Genomic DNA, 23,826 nt, shown 5'->3' on the forward strand with positions numbered 1-23,826 from the left:
GGGATTACAGGTATGTGCCACCATAACCAGCAAGGAACCAGTATTTTAAATAAATGTCAGACAAATAAAAATTCAATAAGTTTATTATCTTATTACATTTGAGTATAGGTCAGAAAGTATGCCACTACTACATAAGAAAAATAAAAGCAATAGAAATGGGGTGCTGTACACAAAGGCAACTGGAGACGAGAGGAGGGAAAGAGTATATAAACTAAAGAAGTAATAAAAGAAAAATAGTGTCTTAATTCTGTGAACATAAAAGGAACATGGCTAACTAAGGCAAATACACACATCTAGACCCAAAGTTCAAAAGACTGTACAAGAATGCCAAGCCAGCCAGTTTTGACTTGAAAATAGAAGAGAAGTGACAGAACCATAAAGCCCAGCCCAAGGTCAGAGAAAGCAGGAGCGAGCAGATCCCAAAGGCAACAGAGAGGAAGGTGGGAGCTGCCTTGCCTCACAGATCCCCAGCCCAGCCAAGCAACAGGAGCAACAGAGTAACCAGCAAACACCCATAAAGAAGCAGGCCCAGACTAGACGCCCGAGGCAGGCTGAAGCCCAACAGCGGAGCCCGAGACCCTCCACCAGTGTCCCTGTGCGCTCACCTGCTTTGGCCAGCATGGATGCCAGCAGCTTGCACACGATGGACCCCCTCTTCCGCATCTTGCTCTGCTTGCTGTAGGGGAAGTAGGGGATGACGCCGATGATGTTCCTGGCACAGGACGTCTTCAGGGCATAAGCCATGATCAGCAACTCCATCACAGCTGTGTTCACATCTCTGGAATGGTTAAAATTCGTATTAAACCCTAGGAAGGATCTCAACTTCAGCGACATAACTTGGGCTGCCAAGATGCTGCCAAAGGGATCTTGTCACCATCCGGCTTGTGACGGCACCCACAAATGCAGGGAAAAGCAAGGCAACTGCTCTTTGTACAAGGTGGAGTCAGCCCTGGGTCCACTTGTGGTTACTTGAACCCACAGCACAGTTAACCCACTCTCCTTTACCTGGATCTTCCATGTGGTGACAGCCCTTGCAGTGGTATTGGAGGCAGCTGCTGGTAGCCAAGGATACCTGAAACCTGCTGGCACTCTCCCAGAGATTCAGACCAAAGAATGCCAAGAGAAACCTGTCCTGCTATTTAGCTGTGGTTAACAGAAAGGATTTTGATCTCTTTTTGTTTGGTTTGGTACCAGGGCTTGAACCCAGGGTGTTTAACCCACTGAGCTACATCCCTGGCACTTTTTATTTTGAGACAGGGTATGCTCTAAATTGCTGAAGCGGACCTCAAGCTTTCGATCCTCCAGCCTCAGCCTCCAGATTTGCTGGGATGATATGTATATGCCACCATGCTCAGCTTGATCTCTTTCAGGGCTTGAGGGAACAGGGAAGTCTTAGTGCCTCTCAAAAACCTCCTGTCAGCCAGTCCCTTCTTTCCCTGAGATGTACAGATTCCTGCAAAGACTACAGGAGGAAATATAGCCCCGAAAGACCCTGGAAGGGAAGTCCCATCAGTGATGAATGTGGGCTGTTGCCCTTTGCCAAGGCTGATCAAGCCATGGTGGGCTCGGCCTTTCTGAGCACGAGAACCCCGTGGTCTGCCGGGATGACGTCCCACATCCACCTGTGTGTCAGAATCCCTCCAGGGACTCTCCACGCTTCCTCAGAACTCCTGTCTGGGGTGAGGACTATTGCCCTCTTCCAGTAGCCAATTCCCAGGCCAGTAGGAGAGGGTTCTTGAGGTACCAGGCCTTGAATCCACATTCTGCCATTCACCCAAGAGGGACCTGGCCAATGATGGCTGAGATGGTGGCTGGATGAAATACTGGTGACCCCACATCTCTTCCATAGGCTGCTGTGACCCTAGAAACAATCAGAGCACTTCCTGACCCTTTACTGTGTGACACTGTGTGGTCCCCAAAAAATCTCCCCCTGGTGTACCTCTTGGGCTAATCCAGAGCAAGGATAGAGCTGAAGTTAGTTTAGAAAATTCTGGAAGAATAGTAGGCTTTTAGTTGGCTTTGGTATGGCATTAATGATACACAACGGTATGACAGGTGAGTCTGCAGAGCCATCCCAAGGAGGCCCAGGGAGTGAGACATTACTGCATGAGACAGCTCCTGAGGAGTCTTCATTCCAGGGTGACGTGACTTGACTTCCCTTAATGGCCAACTCCCCACACACAGGTTTCATTTTCCAGTTTTCCCTCTTCCTAATGACCTCTGCCAAGGAATTCAACATCCTTCTGCTCGAGGCTAAGAGGAGCTTCCAGGCCTCCACCCCCACCCCTTGCTGGGCAGGAAGGTGACAAAGGGGCCTTTGTCACACTGGTCTGACCCATTCGCTGAGAGATACTGGACAAATTGGACACAGGCGATGGTAAGTGTAAGCTGGATGAAGAGAAACTGGCTGGCAGACTGTGCTGTTTATCTGTACCTAAGAATGTCCAAGTACATCCTGGCTAGTTCGTGTAGTCTTTGCATCTAAGTAGGATAATCTTGACTGCTTTGTCAAGGGGCTTCCTCTCCTTGGGCAGTCATACCCTATTCTGAATTCAGCCCCACTGCTCTAACATTTGAGGGCTGGGGTGCAGCTCAGTCAGCAGAGCCCTTGCCCAGCACATATGGGGCTCTGCATTTGAACCCCAGCACCCCTCAAAAAAGAAACAAAACAAGGCAAGGTGAGCAGTGGACGCAGCAACACTGGCCATACTGCTCAGCACTGCAGCAGAGACACCACCGAGTTGCAGTGACAGCAGCCTGGCGAGGCGTGGGGATTACCCCACCCCCAACTACTAATCATCTCAGCAAATACGTTGCAAATGGTTTTTCGGTTTTTTTTTTTTTAGTTGTAGTTGGACATAACACCTTTATTTCACTTGTTTATTTTTTTATGTGGTGCTGAGGATCAAATCCTGGGTCTTGAACATGCGAGGTGAGCACTCTACTGCTGAGCCACAATCCCAGCCCCTGCAAATGGTATTTTAATGAGCTGTCTTACTTTGCATCAACAGGCAGAAACCTGTACATAAACATGAAACTTGTCTCTCAAAAAATGCCTTTAAGGGGCTGGGGATGTGGCTCAAGCGGCAGCACGCTCGCCTGGCATGCGTGCGGCCCGGGGTTCGATCCTCAGCACCACATACCAACAAAGATGTTGTGTCTGCCGAGAACTGAAAAATAAATATTAAAAAAAAAAAAAAAATGCCTTTAAGATTTACATTTATTTTACTTAGTTCCATGGCTCAGTGGATTTGAAATTTTGGTGATTAGCAGCATACTCACTTCATTCAGAATGGCCTTCTGCCCTTTCCAAAAATTTAACGAGGAACAACCGAAAGCTTGCTGTTATTGGACTAGTCATAAGAAACACACTGCATGTCCTGAAAGCGGTTTCAGGAGTTCAAAAGCTATTCTGAGCAACACTAGCACTAAGAAAAGGGTTCACACAGTGCTCTCAGGATAAGCATTTTGCAGGAAATAAACTAATCTGAATGTCTAAGCTTTTGTTTAGAATCAGCTTTTTTTTTTTTTTTTGTACTGGGGATTAAATCCAGGGGCACTTAACCACTGAGTCACATCCCCAGCCTTTTTTTATTTTGGCATAAGGTCTCACTAAGTTGCCCAGGCTAGCCTTGAACTTTCTTTTTCTTTTCTTTTTTTTAAATACTTTTTAGTGTCAATGGACCTTTATTTCATTTATTTATATGCGGTGCTGAGATTTGAACCCAGTGACCTACACGTGCTAGGCAAGTGCTCCACCTCTTAGCCACCACCCTAGCCCCTGGCCTTGAACTTTGGTCCCCATACCTCAGCCTCCTCAATTGCTGGCACTGCAGGCGTGGCTACTGTGCATGGCTCTCTGTACTTTAACTTTGTTCCATTCTCAGGCAATAAAAATACTGGTTTATTGTGGCAAACCTAGTAACATTCACCCTCTTGGACCTTTCTCCAAGTTTTTCCTCATTTCCTCCATCCTGCCACCCTAGGACACTGCCAGGTAAGCCAGAGTTTGCTCTGAGGCCACACTGAGCCACTGGGAAGAGAACTGTGGCTTCTGGAACCTCAGAGAGTTCGTGCACTATTGCACCTGGGGGACTTAGGCCATCCTCAGGGAGACTCTGGCCTCAGAGGCATACAGCCACACTCCTACTCCTTTCTCAAGGGGAAGGGTCTTCCATGTGTTGAGTCGTGTGTAAAAACCTCACAGCTGTTCTACAAAGTCCATCTGTGAACCCTTTGGCCCAAGTTTCTAACACTTTAGGTACGAGCAGAAAAGAACTGCAAAAATGTTTCCCCATTATTCATTAACCAATTTGCTTTTCCATGCTTCTCTACTCCTTCCCCCCCCCCCCAAGAAACCTGCTCATCAATGATCCTTCACTTGCAAAGTATGGCCTACACACTGCCCCAGGATCCTCTGGACTGCAGGCGTTAATTATTTATACTGAGCACTCGTGACCACCATGATACTGAGACCAAGGACTATATAAAATGCAACCTTTTACCACAGAGGACACCACAATGTAATGCTCCTACACTAAATGCAGCATTCTGGCTGACTAGCTTAGGACAACTTGGACACCAGGAAGGGATCACAGAGGATGCTGCTGTTAATGGTGAACGCTTTCTTGCCAAGATAGTAAACTGTGAATCTGCACTTACAATGACATGGTAAGGACAGTCTGAGTTACAGTCAGGAATATCAAAGTACCAACTGGGGAAGGAAGGATCTTGCTGAGATCCAAGAACAGTACAAAAGGATCACAATTATCATGTGAAAATGCAGAAAAGACAGAGATGCAAAAAATTATGCAAAGTATTCATTAATTCACTCCACAAGAATTTGAGGGACTCTATATGCTAGTGACATAGGTCAAACCCATTCATTTCAAGGCAGAGAAGACAGGTGTACAAGGTTGTAGTGACACCTGCACACCCGCTGTCATGTTCTGCTGGACTCAAGAGTGGGTCAGCAAAGTCTGTTGTCTAGTGGGACCAGCAGTTTGTAATGGAGTTAGAACAACCGATCTTCTCAGATGACACCCAAAAGGAAGTTCCTATTCTGCCTGCCACCTGTGTGCTGCCCATCCCTTACCAACCACTTCCATTTCCAGATTTACATGGTCCACAAAAACCTGTACCTCTCAGCACGTCCACAGCTAGCTACCCACCGTGAGGCATCTGGGAAAGACACACAGTAAGAGGCTTCCTCAAACAGGGATTCTGTGGGATCAAAACTGAGCAGTCAGGCTGTATGAGGCACTGGGTTCGATTCTCAGCACCATATACAAATAAATGAATAAAAGTAAAGGTCCATCAACACTAAAATAAACAAAACCACTGAGCGTCGGGCTGGGGATGTGGCTCAGGCGGTAGCGCGCCCGTCTGGCATGCGTGCGGCCAGGTTCGATCCTCAGCACCACATACCAACAAAGATGTTGTGTCCGCCGAGAACTAGAAAATAAATATAAAAAATAAATATTAAAAATTCTTTATTAAAAAAAAAAAAAAAAACCACTGAGCGGTCACAAAAGAAAGAATACAAGGCAGGAAATGACTCTGAGACTGGAAGCATGCAACAGGACTGCCCAGTGTTTCCAAATTCAAGGCACTGTGTCTGGTGCTAGGATGGAGGACAAGCAAAAGCTATGTGTCTTTGTCATCCATTTCCCTGGGTTTCTAGGCAGGCTCCCAGGTCTTCCTCATTCCAAGACACATGTCAAAATCAACTAAACAAAAAAGAACCAGTCACCACAAGAGGAACATATCTATCAATACCACAGATACTGCAAATATCTATCAGTGCAGCCATATCTCCCCAGACACAAATGCACGAATCTTCCAAATAGCAATGCCACTTCTTGGAATCTTCCTATAGCTGGAAACAGGCGATGTGCTCACACACTGCTGAGTCAGCACAGGCGAAAGCTGGCCAAGACTGCTGGCTAGAACATGGCGCATCCACGCGATGCCATGCAACAGGTCAACAGGAAGACATGGCTTCACCCCACCTCCCACCACAGATGTCTGACCTCAATCTCATCATCCCAACAGCAAAATGTCAAAATCTTCAATAAAAAGTCTTTAAAAATGTCAAAGTTTTGAAGGCCAAAGGAAGAGTGAGGATGAGTAAATCCAACTAAACACCAGCTGAGGTTCTGAACTAGATCTTTCTGCTCCAAACATCACTGCAACAGTGGGCAGAACTAACATGGCCCGAGGATTAGACAGGAGTCACTTGTTTAATATTCTGATGGCCGTATTGTGATTACAGAAGGAAAAGTCCTTGTTTACAGGACTTGTTTACACACTGAACTTCTGGGCTGGGAAGCCATCAGGTGCCAGCCTACTCTCAGAGGGCCACATCAAGGCTGGGTAGAGCTCAGAGGGAGAGCACTTGCCCAGCATGTGCGAAGCCCTGGGTTCCATCACTAGCACCACATTAAAAAACAGAGATGGTAGTACAAGCAAGTATCCTGTAAGTTTGATTGCTTCAAACTAAGAATTTTTAAAAGATGAGATAGCTCTTTTATACTGATATGCCTAGTTCTTTGTTTGTTTGGTACTGGAGATAGAACCCAGGGACACTACTACTGATCCATATCCCTAACCCTTTCTTTTTTTTTTTTAAGAGTTACTTTATTTCTAATTTTATAGAATCGTTTGTATAATTCCATTTAGAGAGAGAATTTTTTTTAATATTTATTTTTCAGTTTTTGGTGGACACAACATCTTTGTATGTGATGCTGAGGATCGAACCCGGGCCACATACATGCCAGGCGAGCGCGCTACCGCTTGAGCCACATCCCCAGCCCCGTCCCTAACCCTTTCGCCTATCCTTTTTTTTTTTTTTTTTGTACTGGAACTGAACCCAGGGTCACATAACCACTGAGACATAGCCCCAGACCTTTTTTAGAGACAGGTCTCACTGAGTTACTTGGGCCCTCACTAAGTTGCTGAGGCTAGCTTTAAACTCTTGATCCTCCTGCCTCCAGCCTCCCAAACTGCTGGGATTACAGGCAGGCACCACCATAATCACCTGTCTGTATTTTTAGTAATTAACATTGTTATTGTTATGATCAGAAAGAAAGCATTAAAAATCAAATATTTGGGCTGGGGTTATGGCTCAGCAGTAGCGCACTTGCCTGATATGCATGAAGCACTGGGTTCGAGTCTTAGCACCACATATAAATAAATAAAACAAATAAAAAGGTCAATCAACAAATATTAAAAAAAATACATCAAATATTTATTACCTGCCAGTAACACTGTGTAGGAGATTTGGTTATATTTGAGTGTATATAACTCCATGACCCTGCTGTTCTTGATCTCCTGCAGACCCAGCCCTCTCAATTCCCTCAATGGCGGCAAAAATAGCTGTCAGGTAGCATTTAAGGATTAAACGTGAAACACACAAAATGCCTGGACACCACAGGCACTCAGTGCCAGTCTTCTTTTTGGGAGGAGGGGGTACGAAAGACTGATAGGCCCATGCAGGGTGTACAAGGCTCTATCACTGAGCTCCGTCCTCAGCCCTTTTCGCTTTGAGACAGGGCTGACTAAGTTACTCCCACAACCTCAGCCTTCTGAGAACTCGAAGTCCAAGCGTGTACTACTACACCCAGCTTCAGTACCATCCTTAATGCTAACAAAGCCTTAGGAATGCAAAGGGGATCAAGAATCCCATTGTACAGGCAATGAAAAGAGAAAGAATCCCAGATGTATGACCACAGGCCACAGGCCCCTGGGTCAGCCCTCCTGTGTTATGGGAAGGAGTGATGATGCCGTCTGTAACAGAGATGGCCAGAAGAGGCAAACAATGCACAATAAAATGGTGTGCAGGGCTGGGAGGTGGCCCAGCCATCGAGAGCTTACCTCGAATCCACGAGGCCCTGGGTTCAAGCCCTAGAAGACCAAAGAGTAAAAAAAAAAAAAAAAAAGAAAGGCCATCTGTGAACCAGGAGCAGTTACAAAGCAGGTTCAACAACAAGCTCTTCTGCAGAGCGGAGCTGGCAAACAATGGCCTGGATTTAGTGCACCCAGAAACAAGAGATCTTGTCCTTGAGGTGTTTAACGCTTGGGAAGAGGTCAAGTACACTGGTACAGTATAGTGCAACAGTGTAGGAATTCTAGGAGACCAGAAATGTGTTCTGAGAAGCATTTAACATGCTGACAAATTTATGGTTTAGGAAAACCTTGACTTGCTCACATGGGAAAAAATGGTTTTTAGAGGAAAAAAAGAATTCATCAAATAGTGCTCTTACCTGGGTATTGTCTGTATAATGAAAATGTCTTGACCACGAACAGATTCTTTTATTTCAACTCTTGTTTCTGAAAAATAGAAATGTTCTCAAGTTTTAACAGCAGCACTTCACAATGCAATGATTAGCAGCTGGCACTTAAAGGGAGCAAAGAAGACTCCAAATCAACACTTCAACTGCTAAAACAAAGTCAATTCCTGACGGACTCCAGAATGACAAACATACACATCAGGACAGTCAAGCTGGTGGGGCATGGGGGTGCTCCTGGGAGGCTGAGGCAGGAGGATGACCAGTTAGAGGCCTGCCTTGAAAACTTAAGACCCCATCTAAAAATAGCATTTATTAAAAGGGCTGGTGGGGAAGCAGAGATCAGTGGCAGAGTTCTTGTCTAGCAAAGTGTGAGAGCCTATGTTTAATCTCTAATGCTGTGCAAAACAAGAAAGAAAAAAGTAAAGTCAAGCTAGGGAAAAAATAAGCCAAAAGTAGAAGATAAAACTAACCAGCTGGGCATGTTGGCACACACCTGTAATCCCAGCAGCCTGGGAAGCTGAGGCAGGAGGATCACAAGTTCAAAGCCAGCCTCAGCAATGGTGAGGTGCTAAGCAACTCAGTGAGACCCTGTCTGTAAATGAAATATAAAACAGGGCTGGAAATGTGGCTCAGTGGTGGAGTACCCCTGAGTTCAATCCCCAGTACCAAAAAAAACCAAAAAAATTAAAAACTAACCAACAGATTCACATGAAGTCTCTGTCAAAAAAATAAAAAAGAAAACCAATAAACAAAATAAAATGGAAATATCCCAAAACTATCACTGAAATAAAGATACTTGTACATAAGATGCTTAGGAGGTTCTGGGGTTGTGGCTCAGCGGTAGAGCGCTTGCCTAGCACTGGGGTGGCCCTGGTTCGATCTTCAGCACCATGGAAGAAACAACAACTAAAATAAAGGTTAAATTCTTTAAAAACAAAAAGATGCTAGGGGAGTCTGTAGCAAATAAAGAGATCAAAGGCTAACACCCTTATTTTCATTCAACAAACGCTGAGGTCCTAAAGTAGAGGACAAGGACCAAAAGGATGAAGACTGACCCGAGAGACAACTCAACACAAAGGCCAGCTAACCCTCCAGGCCAATGTGCTGGAGGCTCAGGAACACGCAAGGAGGACGGGCGTAGGAGTCCTTGAGGAGACCAGAAGGGGGGCAGAATGTGCCAGGCAGAGGTATGGTCACTGTGGCCACTTGGAAAGCAGGGCAATTGAAAGAAGAGGTAAAGCAGGGGGCTGGGAAGCCAACAGAGGCCCAACCACATGGCACTCTGGCTTTTCTTTTATGTGTAACAGGAAAGCAACTCCACTGGACAGTCTGAGGGTAGAAAGAGTTTGACTAACTTGTTGTAAAATGATGGCCGGCTACTGTGAGAAAAGTGACAGGGCAGAAATGTCCTCAGGGAGGCAGGGAAGTGCACAAAACATGGTGGTGGATTTGAGCAAAGATCAGGCAGGTAAGGGGGCAGAATAGGATCCCAGAGGGCCCCGTGTGACAGCCAGGCAGACTGGATGCCAGTCTGTGGGTTAGCACGGGTTGAGCAACCCTAACCCAGAAATCCATGCTCCAAAACTTGAAACTTTCTGAGTGCTGATGGTGCTCAAGTAGTTTTGGATTTTGGAGCGTTTCAGGTTTTTGGATAAGGGATGGTCAATAGTAAAGTCTATGCAAAATATTCCAAAATCTAAACAACTCGAATATGGAACACTTCTGGTCCCAAGCATTTTAGATAAAGTGTAATAAGGAAGGAGTAATAAGTCAACAATATTTCCATTTTAGAAATACCCTGGTGGAAATACCAGCTAATCAGGAGGCTGAGGCAGGTGGATTGCAAATTCAAGGCCAGTCTAAGCAATTCAGCAAGACCGTATCTCAAAATAAAGAATAGAAAGGGCTAAGGGTGTAGCTCAGTGGTAGACTGCCTGCCTGACACACAGGAGGCCTGGGTTCAATCCCTAGCACCCTCAAAAAATGATAATAAATAACTACCAATAGAGGTGAAGAGAGTGGATGAGAGAGGCAGGAAATGAAACAGGAAGGCCACCGGAAACTATGGCTCCAGAAAGACCATGAGGCACACAACCCATCGTGAGGGAAGGGTGGGAAAGGGTTTTCCTTACTCACCTTCTCCTCCCCAAGTGCTTCATCTCATGAGACCCCCAAATGTAACACTATGATTTAAGCTGGAGACTGCTAGAGTACCGAGCCCACCCACATTCAGCTTCAGATTTTAAATCTCTGAATTCCCTGGCAGTAGATAAAGTCCTAAAATCACCCAGTACACCATACCTATGCCTATAATCCCTACAGCTCAGGAGTTCAAAGTCAGACTCAGCAATTCAGCAAGATCCTGACTCAAAAATAAGAACCGAAAAGGCTAGGGAGGCTGGGGTTGTGGCTTAGTGGGAGAGCACTGGGTGAGGCACGGGATTCAATCCTCAGCACCACATAAAAAATAAATAAAGATATTGTGTCCATCTACAACTAAAAATATTTTTTTAAAGGGGGGGTGGCGCTTAAGAATGTGGCTTGGTGATTAAGTACCCCCGGGTTCAATATCTGCTACCAAAAATAAATAAATAAATAGAGTCACCAAGTAAAAAGTCGCTAAGTGTAGAAGCCGGGTGAAAGGTGCCAGGTGGTAAATTAAAACACAAGTGAGGGCTGGGCTGGGGCTCAGCGGCAGAGCACTTGCCTAGCTTGTGTGAGGCACTGGGTTCAATCCTCAGTGCCACATAAAAGTAAACAAATAAAGGCATTCTGGTCATCTACAACCATGAAAAAACAAACAAACAAACAAACAAAAATCCACAAGTGACTTATCCACATCTGGGAACACGTGCCTTCCACACAACAACCCACTGAACTCCATTCCATGTTCCTTCTGCAGTGCTTGGCCAGCTTAGACCCCATTGTCACTGTCCTGGTAACTCCTCCTCAAGCTACTTAAGTCAGTTATAGTTACATCTTAGAAAAAGAAAGGGAAGCAGAGAGTCATGTACCTAGTCTTTCAATTTTGTAGAAACAATCTCAAATTATTGTATACTAATTTGCCTTTGCAATTAATAGGAGCAGTATAGTCTGAAATACCTGGCCCCACGGGGACGTTTCTGATCCAGCACTGAGAGAACACTGGCCACCACAAAACGCCTTCAAGCGCTATCAATTTTGTACAGTTTTCTGCACACCGGTGGGAAACAAAAATGGGTCACCAGCCCACGGTGAGAGTCTAGAAGACTTGAAAAAATTTAAGATGGAGCGAATTTAAAGACAACTTTTTAGTAAGTCATTATACCTAGCACCCAATGGCTCTTGACGTCATTTGATGACAAATGAGACAAACGTAGAAAGTATTTACCAACTACAACCTGATGTAGAAGAAAAAACATTCTGTGTGTCTCCTTGTTTTATTCTAAAACAACAGATGAATATTTACATCATCATGGAAAAAAAGGAAAGGAGACACTGTGGAAAAGAAGTCAGATCTCAAGGGAAGCACAGAAGGACAGTACGTATACCTCTGACATTGCCGTGTTCTACTCTCTAAAAACACGCCAGCTAATTCAACAGTTCAGGGAAGACAGGATCTTCAGGAAACACCAACTTACCTCCGTTAGTCTCCTGATATACAACAGACTTCCCCAACTCAGCACCAAGACGCCTATAGCACAGATAAAACAAGACAAAAAGGCAATTAAGAATTCTCTTCCTAGGCAAATCCAGTTCATGTGTCTATTTTAACAGAAAGTAACTAGAGGGCACTAGACCAAAGCCCAAGCTAAAACCCCACCCCTGCTCCCTAAGCAGAGTGCCATTTTGTAACAGTTTTATTGGAGAAAGCCCACAACCTATATTTAACATCAGGGTCACTGTTTTTTGTGGTACTAGGAACTGATTCCAGGAGGCTCTGCCACTGAGCTACATCCCCAGCTCCTTTTACTTTTTTAGATTTTGAGACAGAATCTAAGTTGCTCAGGCTGGCATCAAACTTGCAATTCTCCTTCTGGGGTTGTGGCTCAGTGGGAGAGCACTGGGTGAGGCACTGGATTCAATCCTCAGCACATAAAAAATAAATGAAGGGCTGGGGATGTGGCTCAAGTGGCAGCGCGCTCGCCTGGCATGTGTGCGACCCGGGTTCGATCCTCAGCACCACATACCAACAAAAGATGTTGTGTCCGCCGAGAACTAAAAAATAAATATATAAAAAAATAAATAAATAAATAAATGAAGACATTGTGTCCATCTACAACTAAAAATATTTTTTAAAGTGGGGGTGGGGCTTAAAAATGTGGCTTGGTGATTAAGTACCCCTGGGTTCAATATCTGCTACCAAAAATAAATAAATAAATAGAACCCAAGTAGCTGGGATTACAGGCATGCACAACTGTGTTAGGTTTGGTTTTCTGATTTTGTTTGCAGTACTGGGAACTGAACCCAGGGTGGACTATCACTGAACTATCTATCTCCCTAGTCTGTTTTATATTTTATGATAGGGTCTCACAAAGTTGCTTAGGCTGGCCTAGGACTTTTTCTGTATCAGCCTCCCAGATGGCTGGGATTATGTGCCCAAACCACCATGCCCAGTGATTCATTGTTTTTTGAACAATAGTTGTCTTGGAAAATCATTCCCAAATACATGGTTACCAGCAATGACTTCAAAAATATAGTCACACATAAATGCCTCAATTGTCAAAAGCATTATATATAGATGGAGTCCGGCATGACAATGCACACCTGTAATCCCAACAACTCAGGAGGCTGAGGCAGGAGGATCACAAACTTGAAGCCAGTCTCAGCAACTAAATCAGTCCCTATCTCAAAATTAAAGATAAGAGCAGGGGATGTAGCTCAATGGTAGGGCACTTGCCTAGAACAACAAGGCCCTGGTTCAATCCCCAGCACCACACACACAAAAAAAAGGTTCGTAGAGCTGGGCTGGGGCTCAGTAGCAGAGTGCTTGCCTAGCATGTATAAGGCACTGGGTTTGATTCTCAGCACCACATGTAAACAAATAAAGATCCATTGACAACCAATAAAATATTAAAAAAAAAAACAGGCATGTAGATGAAAAGGAACTTTAGTGCCATTAACCAGATATAGTATGAATCTTGCCTGGATATGTTGTATGTCACAAGGGTAGAATCTATTTAAAACCACTCCAGGGGCTGGGGATGTGGCTCAAGCGGTACCGCGCTCGCCTGGCATGCGTGTGGCCCGGGTTCGATCCTCAGCACCACATACAAACAAAGATGTTGTGTCCGCTAAAAAATAAATAAATATTAAAAAAATAATAATAATAAAAAAATAAAACCTCTCCAGCCAGGTTCATGCATACAACAGAACCTCACCAGCCTCTAGGATGAAGCTCTAATATGTGCAAAAGCACAAATGAAACTTGAAAAATATCCAAGTAAAATAAGCTGGACACAAAAGGATAGATATTATATGATCCCATTCAATAGGCAGTACCTAGAACAGGCAGATTCACAGACAGAAAGCAGAAGAGAGGTTACCAGGGGTGGGCTGGGGATATAGCTTGCCCTGCATGTACTAAGATCCTGGGTTCTAATCCCTGGCACCACAAAAAATAGAGGTTACCAGGGGCTGTGGGAGGGGAGAATGGGAGTAAGTATTTCCTGAGCACATAAAGAGTGTGTTTGGGGGCTGGGGATGTGGCTCAAGTGGTAGCGCGCTTGCTCGCCTGGCATGCGTGCGACCCAGGTTCGATCCTCAGCACCACATACAAAGATGTTGTGTCCGCCGATAACTAAAAAATAAATATTAAAAAATTCTCTCTCTTTCTCTCTCTCTCTCAAAAAAAAAAAAAAAGAGTTTGTTTGGGCTGGGGATGTGGCTCAAGTGGTAGAGCGCTTGCCTGGCATAAGTGCAGCCTGGGTTCGATCCTCAGCACCACAAACAAAGATGTTGTGTCCGCTGAAAACTAAAAAATAAATATTAAAATTCTCTCTCTCCCTCTCTCTTTAAAAAAAAAAAAAAAAAAAAACTCCATCCAGCCCCCTCCCCCCAAATTATAATAGTAGAATACATGTAAAAAGACTTCTAGTAGAAGCTGGATGCAGGGCACCTGGGGAGTAAGTACAACACACCTCTAACATATATTCTGGGAATGTAAGGCACCCACTCTTTGGTTGATTAAAGTGCATTAACCAAAAATCTGAAATTCCTTGGCTGGGCTCAGTGGCACACACCTGCAATTCCAGCTACTTGGGAGGCTGAGGCAGGAGGACAACAAATTTTCCAGCCTGGCAACTTAGTGAAATCCTGTCTCAAAAAATAAAAAAGAGCTGGGGCCATAGTTCATGGTAGAGTACACCAGGCCTCACTCCAGGGCAGGTGGGGTGGGGGTGGGGGGTGGGGTCAAAGATCCTTGGTTGAATTCAGAGCTGAAAATAATCAGGAAATAAAATATGATAACCTCAAAGGTCAGTCATCTTCAAACCCTGTTTAGTGGCAAAACTCTTTCTTCAAATAAAATGTTTTGGAGAGGATGGGGGTGTAACCCAGTGATAGAGAGCTTGCTTAGCATGTGGAAGGCCCTGGGTTTGACCCAGACCAAAAAAAATATTATAAAGTATATACAAACACAATGTTACTAGAAACAATATATAGAGCAAATAAATATTTGCAAATATTTGTTATTTACAGTGACTTCAAACCTTTCTAGAACATGGCAGAGAACAATCTAACATTAAAAACAAACAAAAACCACTGTCTTTAAATGTGCCCTTCTCTCTTAGCTTCTCAGGCAAGGTCATGTGTGGTAAATCTGACCCAATGTAAACAAACACAACTTTCAGGTTTAAAGTTAGTGTTTTAGTTGGCCTCAATAAGACAAATAATAGGGGCTTAGAAACAGAAGGTAGTAGACTGCAAAACAACTTTTTTTTAACACTCTTCCAATCTCAAAACTCCAACTGAAAAACAGCTGAAAAAAGTGTTAAGTTTTGTTTTCCTCTACAATTCCATCTAGAATTTTACAACATTATGAATGCAACTGTCCCCAGCCCTGAGAATTCACCCAGGAAACCTAACATAAACTGTTTAAAATGTGAAAATGACTGGGCCTGGGATTGTGGCTCTGCGATAGAGCACTCGCCTAGCACATGAGAGGCTCTAGGTTCGGATCCTCAGCACCACTAAAAGTAAATAAATAAAGGTGCTTAAAAAATGTGAAAATGACTAAATATTGCAAGACAAACTATTCGTTTTATCTTTATATTCCTAACAAGTTTGTTTGGAAAGGGTTCTTCCTGTAAGGTTCTTCCCATTAGAAGTCTGGTTATTACCAGAGGGCCACTAGGAGCCCCTGCTCTGCTATGTATCTGATGATCTTCGTTATCACCGTCATGCTCACAAAAGCCCTGTCCAATACACAGAATCATCCCTTGACAAATGAAGTTCAGGAAAACCAAGTCTTTTGCTCCGGGTCACAGAGTTGGTAAGTGGCAAGAAGCCAGGGAAGGTATTCAGAGCTGTCAGACCCAAAAGCCACTTGAGGCCACAGGCTCAGAAGGGCGACGGCTTGACTTGAATGCTCCAACCTCAAGCCGCTTCAGAGAGCACGGTTAGGCCTCTCTCTGCTCCGGCCAACGCGCCCCCAGAGCTGCCCCTTCTCCCCGCCCCCCGCACCCCCTCGGTGTGTGGCCCGACACCACCCCCACCCCGTCTCGCTCGGAGCCCGGGGACAGCGGCCATCAGCTCCAGGGGGCAGCTCCGGCCGCGGAGCGGGCCGCGCCCTGACGCGCCGCGCCCCCGGGCTCAGCAACGCCCCCGGCGCCGGGGATGGGGAGGCGGCCGGCTCTCCAGGGCCGGGCTGTCCCGCCGGGCGCCGAGGGGCAGGCAGCCGGCCCGCCGCGCGCTTACTCGGTGATGCGCTTGGCCAGCTCGGTGCAGGCGGCCGTGGAGTTGGCCGAGAAGACGCGGTAGCCGGTGCGGGCGGCGTTCATGGCCGGCGCAGCGGCGGGGCGGGCTCCCGGGGCGCGGAAGGCCGAGCACGCGGACAGTGGGGGCAGCAGCAGCAGCTTCTTGGGCATCGTCCGGCCCCGAGGCGCGGTGGCAGCCGCCCACGCGGGGCAGAACCCGGAGCGGTTGTGACGGCCGCGGCGGCGAGTCGGCCTACAGCGGCGGGACGCGCCGCGGAGCGCGCGGGAGGGGCGAAATCCCGCCCTCGGGCCGTGCTCCTGGGCCGCTCCCGTCGAGCCCAGCGCGCCGCCCCTCCCAGCCGCACGCCCGGCCACGCCCCCTGAAGAGCTCGCCCCGGCAGCCCGCGGGGCGCCGGCTAGAGCGCCCGCACCGCCGCCATGTCCGGTGAGGGCAGGGCGGCGGCGACGCTTTGGAGCCTGTTCTGCCGACCGACGCGTCACTGCTCTCTCCGCCGCTTGCTTTTGCCGCTCTCGGAGGAGCTCTAGCTCCCCTACCCTGCTGAGTAGTGCATTCAGGTTAATAATGTCCCCAGCTGTTTCAACTTTTCTGCCAGAATCAAAAATGTCTGCCCCCATGGAAGTCAATGACCTAGCTCCGCGTTGGCAAGGCGCGTGCGCACAACTGAGATTTATTTGAAAAGTGGAGGGCGGAGTAAACGCCAGTTTGGGGACTGGAATTCTAAAACGCCGTAAAGCTGGCCTGCCCCGAGCCTGGCGTTTGAGTACTCTGGCCTTGTATGTTCGTGTAAGGCAAGGTTCCCTGGACGTGTCAAAGGCTCCTGAGGGTCTTGGCTCTCACACTTGTCCAAATCACCGCAGCCCCCTTGTTCCCCTTCCCTGTGCTCCTGTCCCTCAAAGACCCTCTGCATCCTTATGCACCATCTCCTAAACCCCCCAGCCCGCAGGCCTGCACTGCGTGTAGTGGCTTGTATTTTCATTTACCTTTGTGCAAGTCTGTCTACGCACTAAGCGCAAGAGCAAGATAGGTATTGCTTACTGCTTCGCGTTTCTCCCGCAGGCTGTGGGTGCTTATTCAGTACCATCCAAAAGGAAAGGAAAGTAGAACCACTAGTTATGGCTGCCCCACCACCTGGAGGGGATGGGGTGTCTTGCTCTTGCTCATTGACACTACCATCTCTGAGAAGGTCAGCCTATTGTGACAGAGGACCTAAGGGAACAACAGATGATGACTCAGCCTGTCTTGACACTTGAAAATTTCGGGATTTGGAAATGGAAGGGCCCGGGGATCTGCTGCAACCTGGCCCCTATTTTGGCTGGGTCTCCAAAATTACTGGCCCACTCAGCCCCTTGATGGAAACAAAGCATGGGGTGGTCAACTTAGGCCAAATTAGTAACCATTGCAAACATGGACGCAGACAGAAAGCTTGTTGCCTTTTAAAACCCGTGTGCACACACACACACACACACACACACACACTGCTGGGGATTGAACTCAGGGCCCTGTGCACGTGAGGCAAGCACTCTACCAACTGGGCTACATTCCCATCCCTCATCTGAATGTTAATACACACTGAGCACCTACTGTTTGCCAGGGCCATATTGGGTGCTCAGCTTTTTCAGTGAGAAAAAAGACAAAAATTCCTACCTTTGAGAAGCTTTATAGCAGGGAAAAGATTAAAAAATAATAATGATAATAAAAATAAAAAGCTATCCTAATAAGCAAGTAAAATTATAAAGGATGTTAGAGGCACATCTATTTCCTATTGCTGCAGTAAACAGTAACCACAAGGAAAATTCATGATCTTATAGTTCTGAAGGTCAGAAGTCCAAAAATCAGGGCTGGGCTCCTTCTGAAGGGGTGGAGTAGGGGACGGCACACCCTGGCCTTTTCCACTTTGTAGAAGCCACTCGCATTCCTCGGCCCATGGTCTCCACCCTCCATCTCCAAAACCTGTAGTGTAATAGAAGTTTGAATGTTCCCAACCCAATAATAAAGCTCCGAGGCGTGTTCCTGGAGAGTCCGTATCTTGCTACCTTGAGCGTGGCCTTGAAGCACTTGGCCACATGTTCTCTTCACCAGTCTCATGGCGGAAGGGGCATGCAGAGAAACTGAGGGGGCTGCAGATTCAAGGAGGTGGCAGAGTCCAGAAACCAGCTGTCAAGGATGTCAGGAAACTAGACCAGGAGAGCAGGGGGATGCACTGGAATGTGCCTGACACTTGGGAAAAGTGTGAATCAGTCACTACTGGGATCACACACTGGCCACTGACAGAAGTGACCCCTGCTCGTGTGACTTCATTGAGACTCCTTACCTGAATGTGGAGATGAAGTTCATCAAGAACTGGGTGACCATGTAGCCAACTTGCAGGAGACAAGGGCCTGGAATCAGGCATCAGAATGTCTCTTTGACAGTAACAAGAAGAGCTAAGCCTTAAACCACCAAGTGACTGCCCTGGCCACCAAGGCAGTGCATGCTTGTCAGGGTTACCTTTTCCATCAGTTGTACCAAAACTTCCACTAAAGTCCCTTAATTTGTAACATTCCTTTAAATAAAGAAATTTAGTAGCCCCCAAAATGTCCAATATGATATATACACCAATTGCCCTAATTTACACATTGTATTCTTCAAATGTTACATCGTACCCCATAAGTATGTACTATCACTGTGTCAATTAAAAATAAATACAGCCAGGCACAGTGGCACACACCTGTAATCCCAGTGGCTCAGGAGGCTGAGGCAGGAGGATCATGAGTTCAAAACCAGCCTTAGCAACGACGAAACACCTAGCAACTCAGTGCCCTGTCTCTAAATAAAATACAAAATAGGGCTGGGGATGTGGCTCAGTGGTTAAGTACCTCCAGGTTCAATCCCTGGTACCAAACCAAATAAATATCTGTGTGTGTGTGAACCCACTTCTTTGTCCTCAGAATCATACACCTCATTCTCTGGATGACTGAAGGCTGATCCCTGAAGCCTGAATGTTCCAGGTTCTGCATCTTCTGGCCCACTTTGGCCAATAAGAGATGCTGGAAGGAGATTGGGGTGGGAGGAGAAGGAAACTGGGTCATTTTTTCTTTTAATCTTCCCTGGACAATGTCCTGAGCATGAACTGCACCTCCCCAATGCTTTCAGCATCCTCTGTTTGTCTGCTGTTTGGCTTCTCAGCCTCTTCCAATACTGTACGACCAATTGCCTACATTAAATTCCCTCTGTTCTGTGTTAAATACCCTGAGTGATTTCTCTTTTCCCAGTTGGACCCTGACTGGTAACTTTTCTTTTTCCCCCACTGAACTCTTTTTTTTTTTTTAAATAAATCTCACTGTAATAAAATACTTCGCTGGGGCTGGGGATGTGGCTCAAGCGGTAGTGCGCTCGCCTGGCATGCCTGCGGCCCGGGTTCCATCCTCAGCACACATACAAAGATGTTGTGTCTGCCGAAAACTAAAAAATAAACATTAAAAAATTCTCTCTCTCTCTCTCTCTCTCTCTCTCTCTCACTCTCTCTTTAAAAAATAAAATAAAATAATTCGCAGGGGCTGAGGTTGTGGCTCAGTAGTAGAGCGCTCACCTAGCATGCAGGAGGCACTGGGTTCAATCCTAAGCATCACGTAAATGTAAAATAAAGATATTGTGTCCACCTAAAAACCTTAAGAATAAATAGTTTAAAAAAATAAAACAAAAACAATTTGCAGGCCTGTGTCTTATTTAGTGAAGGCCAAGGACAGATTGCAGTAGCAGAAAGACCCTATAACGTAGGGAGGACTTAAAGAACACCTGTGTTTCTTCTTTTGTCAGAGTAAGCAGGCAGACTCTGCTCCAGGAAGTCATCCAGGGATCCAGGTGTGGGAGGCTTCACTGTTTAGGGCAGAAGAGGCTGGAGCTTGAGGAATTAGCAGGTTTATTGGCTGCAGCCAGGTCCAGAGGAAGGCTTTTGCCTAAATCAATTCATTCCTCTGAATGCTGAGTGCAAAATATTTAGAACTTTATACTCAGTGTGTAGGGGGAGAGGGAGCTCAGAGGCTCACAATCTGCAAAAGTCCACATAAAAGTAGGTTTTTTCTACTGTTCTGGGCAATCAACTCAGGCCTGGATTTAAAAGTAACCCAAGGACACCCCCTGGAAAAAAACAGTGCCTGGGAAAGGGAGAGTTCCCCTTCCTTTTCAGCCAGCTGGTTTCCAAGGAACCTAATTTGCACCACTCACTTTCCCGAGGATCTACCTACTTTCTTTTGAAATGTAAACACCTCAATGAAGGCTCCAGTCCAAGGCTAGAGGCCTTGTCCCCCTCACCTAGCTCAGTCTGCTTTGGTAAACACACCTTCCGCCTGAAAACTCTTTTGCAGAAATTTTTGCTGATAGTCTAAGAATAATTATGGAGAGGGTCTCTGGAGAGGCTTAAGGAAGATTTTCTGTGGAGGAGGGGTGCCATCTCACCACTCCCCTCAGCACACGCTTCCAAAGTGCCCCAGCCATCCCCCTTTCCCACGGTGGGTGGCAGAGGAGTAGGGAAGTGCCGAGGAGCCACAAATGACTCCTCTGGGCATCCCACTGCAAAACTCAGTCCCTGGGTCAGCCTGGCTGCAAAGGAGGCTGGGAACCGCTGTCTCCACCTGGACAAGTCCACGCCCTGGAATAAGGGAGAGCATTTGGTCTCCACCACAGTAGTCCTTAAGCTGCACTAGAAGGTGCCATGTGACCCTATTAAGGGGTCTGCCCACTAGAATACCCCCTCCCCCGGGAACATAGAAGTTTGAGGACAGGCTTTCAACTATATTGGGGTGCCTCAGGCGGGCTGATGATCATGGACTGGAGGTTTGTGTCCTTCCGGGTTGAAGTCCTACAGGGAATGTGGCAGTATTAGGAGGTGGGGCTGTAGGGAGGTCATTGGGGCTGAGTGAGGGTAGAGCCCCATGAAGGCATTATAGAGCCCTTATGAGAAGAGGAAAGGACACCAGAGCTTCCTCTGTCTGCCACGTGAGAATACAGTGAGAAGGTGGCTGTCTGCCACCAGAAGAGAGTCCTCCAGAACTGGGCAAAACAAGTTTTTGTTATTTAAGCTAGAGTCAGTGGTATTTTGTAGCAGTACAAACAGACAGTCAGATTGAGCCTGGCTACAATGTCACACCTCTATGTTCTGTCTGACAGGTGGGCTTCACAGTGGCCTGGTTTGTCTTTCCCCAAGAGAGCCATGTCCTCATCCCCAGAAGCAGCTGATACTCAAAGCACTTTGCAGTATCTGTGCTGTGTGGCCCCCAGGCTGCAGCACCCCGTTGCATAGCACTGTTGCTGGGTCCCTTGGAGAAGAGAAGATATAACAGCTCATTTCTCAATGCACTGAGCCTGAGGAGCAGCTACTCAATTTAGCTACAGAAGAATTAGAAGTAACCTGAATGCCCAAGAATAACAGGGCAGCTAAATAAATATGATCTCTCCACACAATGCAGTACTTGGCAGTCATCAAAGTTAGCTTTTTAAAGAATCATTGATGACTTATTCATAATATAACATTGACATGATTGTAATGTAATGTTGTATAAACAAAGTGATAAGATAACCTGTTTTAGAAATTATCTGACTCTCTCCCGGAGTTCATCCATCGCCCTTGGTCGGTGAGTTTCTGGAAACCTTCAGGGACACTTCAAATCGACAGAGTAGAAACTATCCTGCCTCAGAACCACACGGCTAGATGGGAAGACACACAAACCAAATGAAAAAACAAGGGAATAAAGTGCTCCAAACAAACCAAGCTGCTCCCATAAGAGAATCCATCGAAGAAATGTCAGAGAAGGAGTTCTGGATGTATTTAGTAAAAATGTTCTACGACTTAAAGAATTATATAAGAGAGCAGGCACAGGAGTTTTGCAGTAAAATAACAGAATCTCTTCAGGAGATGAAAGATCACTTCTGTAAAGATATATTAGAGGTCCTGAGAAGAAACAAAGAAGAAATCCTTGAAGGGAAGGAATCACTAAACCAACTTAAAAGTTCAATGGAAAGTATCACCCACAGACAAGACCATTTGGAAGATGGAACCTCAGGCAATGAAGACAAAATATTTAATCTTGAAAATAAAGTTGATCCCACAGAGAAGATGATAAATTGCGTGACATTCCCTCACCCAGACACCATGCCTGAACAGCAACTGCTAAAGCCAACCGAGTGGAGAAGCCAACCGTCGCTATGCGTCGGTGGAGAAGGCCCGGAAAGCCCTCTCAGAGCGGCAAAGAGACCTGGAGATGAAGACCCAGCAGCTGAAGATCAAGCTGAGCAACAAGACAGAGGAGGACATCAAGAAGGCACGGAGAAAGTCCACATAGGCTGGTGATGACCTCATGCGCTGTGTGGACCTCTACAACCAGGCCCAGTCCAAGGTGTGGTTTGAAGAGGTGACCACCACTTTGGAGCTGGGGCGGCTGGAGGTGGAGAGGGTGGAGATGATCCGGCAACATCTGTGTCAGGACACACAGCTGTGGCCTGAGACAGACATGTTCACCAAAGCACAGTCGAGCCTGTGGACCAACTGCTTCGAAAAGTGGACCCGGCCAAAGACAGAGAGAGCCGTGGGTCAGAGAGCACAAAACGGCAACATTCGCCCCGTGGACATGGAGATCTAGACAGGCCTGTGCGGCCCCGGGGTCCTGCCCAGGAGAGGGGCTGGGGGTCCCGTGGAGAGGGGGTGGGGGCTCCCGCTGGGTGAAGCTGCCCTCCCACCCACTTTCCCGTCCACTGAGGAGAGAGGAGAGAGCTGGCAATTCCAGAAGGGTGATCTGGATGGCCCAGCTGGGGAATCCCAAATATTCCCAGGCCAAGAAGACAGACCTGCAACCCCGCCCTTGTCTCCAAGACTGAAGACCCCCCCCCAAACCCCGTGTCGTACTTGTTGCTCTGAGAACAAACTGAGGCTGGAACTTTGTGGTCCCTGCTGAGTTCCATAGGGGTGGCCGTCACACACTTGTGCCCTTGGATGCCCCAAAGCCCATCCTCCACCTGGTCCCTTTATCTCCCGGGGCTTTGGAAGATCAGGGAAGGGCTGTCTCTGCCTCCAAGCCAATGTCAGGATCAGAGTCATGGATAGCAGGCGCCGTCAGCTCAGCCTGCTCCTAGAATCCTTTACGGCCCTCTCTCTATTTTGCTCATTGCGTTCTGGGAGCCCAAATCTGGCTTTTCTTGGCCACTTTTCATCCCCGTGGGTCTTGGGAAGGCCTGTTTTCTCTCTTCCCTGACCAACCCTGCCCAGAGAGGTCAGGATGGAACTACCTCATTCCGCAAATTAGCCCCAAGTCGGAGCATTGAATCACGGTTCCTATCAGACCGGGCATCATCTCTGAAGTCTCTGGAAAATTCTGATCCCTCCATTCCTCAGCTGCTTTCTCAAGGCCGTCCCCACCCCCACCCTGCCACCCCTGCCCAGTCTATCACTAGAGGGAGCTTTCCAAAGTTCTCCTCCAGGGAGACCTCCTTCAGCTGTGTGCATGTCCAAAAGCTTTGAGAGATGGAGATGAGCCAGAAACCATATGGGGTCTGTCTCCCATGGTGTCCTGTCCAACACTGGGTTACCGTGACCCCCGCTTTCCCACGCTGCCCACCAAGGGCTTAATAGGGCTAGGTCAGTCCCACA

At 46.9% G+C, this 23,826-nt stretch overlaps 1 protein-coding gene across 3 annotated transcripts in view; it reads right to left on the bottom strand.

The window, feature by feature from the left end:
- Positions 1–16,487, bottom strand: part of Prpsap1 (phosphoribosyl pyrophosphate synthetase associated protein 1) — a 29,820-nt gene extending 13,333 nt beyond the window's left edge. Inside the window, exons 1-4 of one of the 3 annotated variants that reach the window (XM_026404790.2) lie at positions 16,188–16,487; positions 11,912–11,964; positions 8,265–8,331; positions 606–778 (exon numbers count right to left, since the gene is read on the bottom strand). In XM_026404790.2, coding sequence (XP_026260575.1) covers positions 606–778; positions 8,265–8,331; positions 11,912–11,964; positions 16,188–16,357 — 463 coding nt within the window. In that variant the 5' untranslated portion in view covers positions 16,358–16,487. Of the gene's footprint in view, positions 1–605; positions 779–7,875; positions 7,898–8,264; positions 8,332–11,911; positions 11,965–13,415; positions 13,445–16,187 lie in introns of those variants that run through there. The other 2 variants (XM_026404792.2, XM_026404791.2) reach the window with 2 other exon arrangements.
- Between the last annotated feature and the right edge of the window lie 7,339 nt (positions 16,488–23,826).

This window comes from Urocitellus parryii, chromosome 7 (genome assembly GCF_045843805.1).
Source record: "Urocitellus parryii isolate mUroPar1 chromosome 7, mUroPar1.hap1, whole genome shotgun sequence".
Classification (NCBI taxonomy): Eukaryota; Metazoa; Chordata; class Mammalia; order Rodentia; family Sciuridae; genus Urocitellus; species Urocitellus parryii.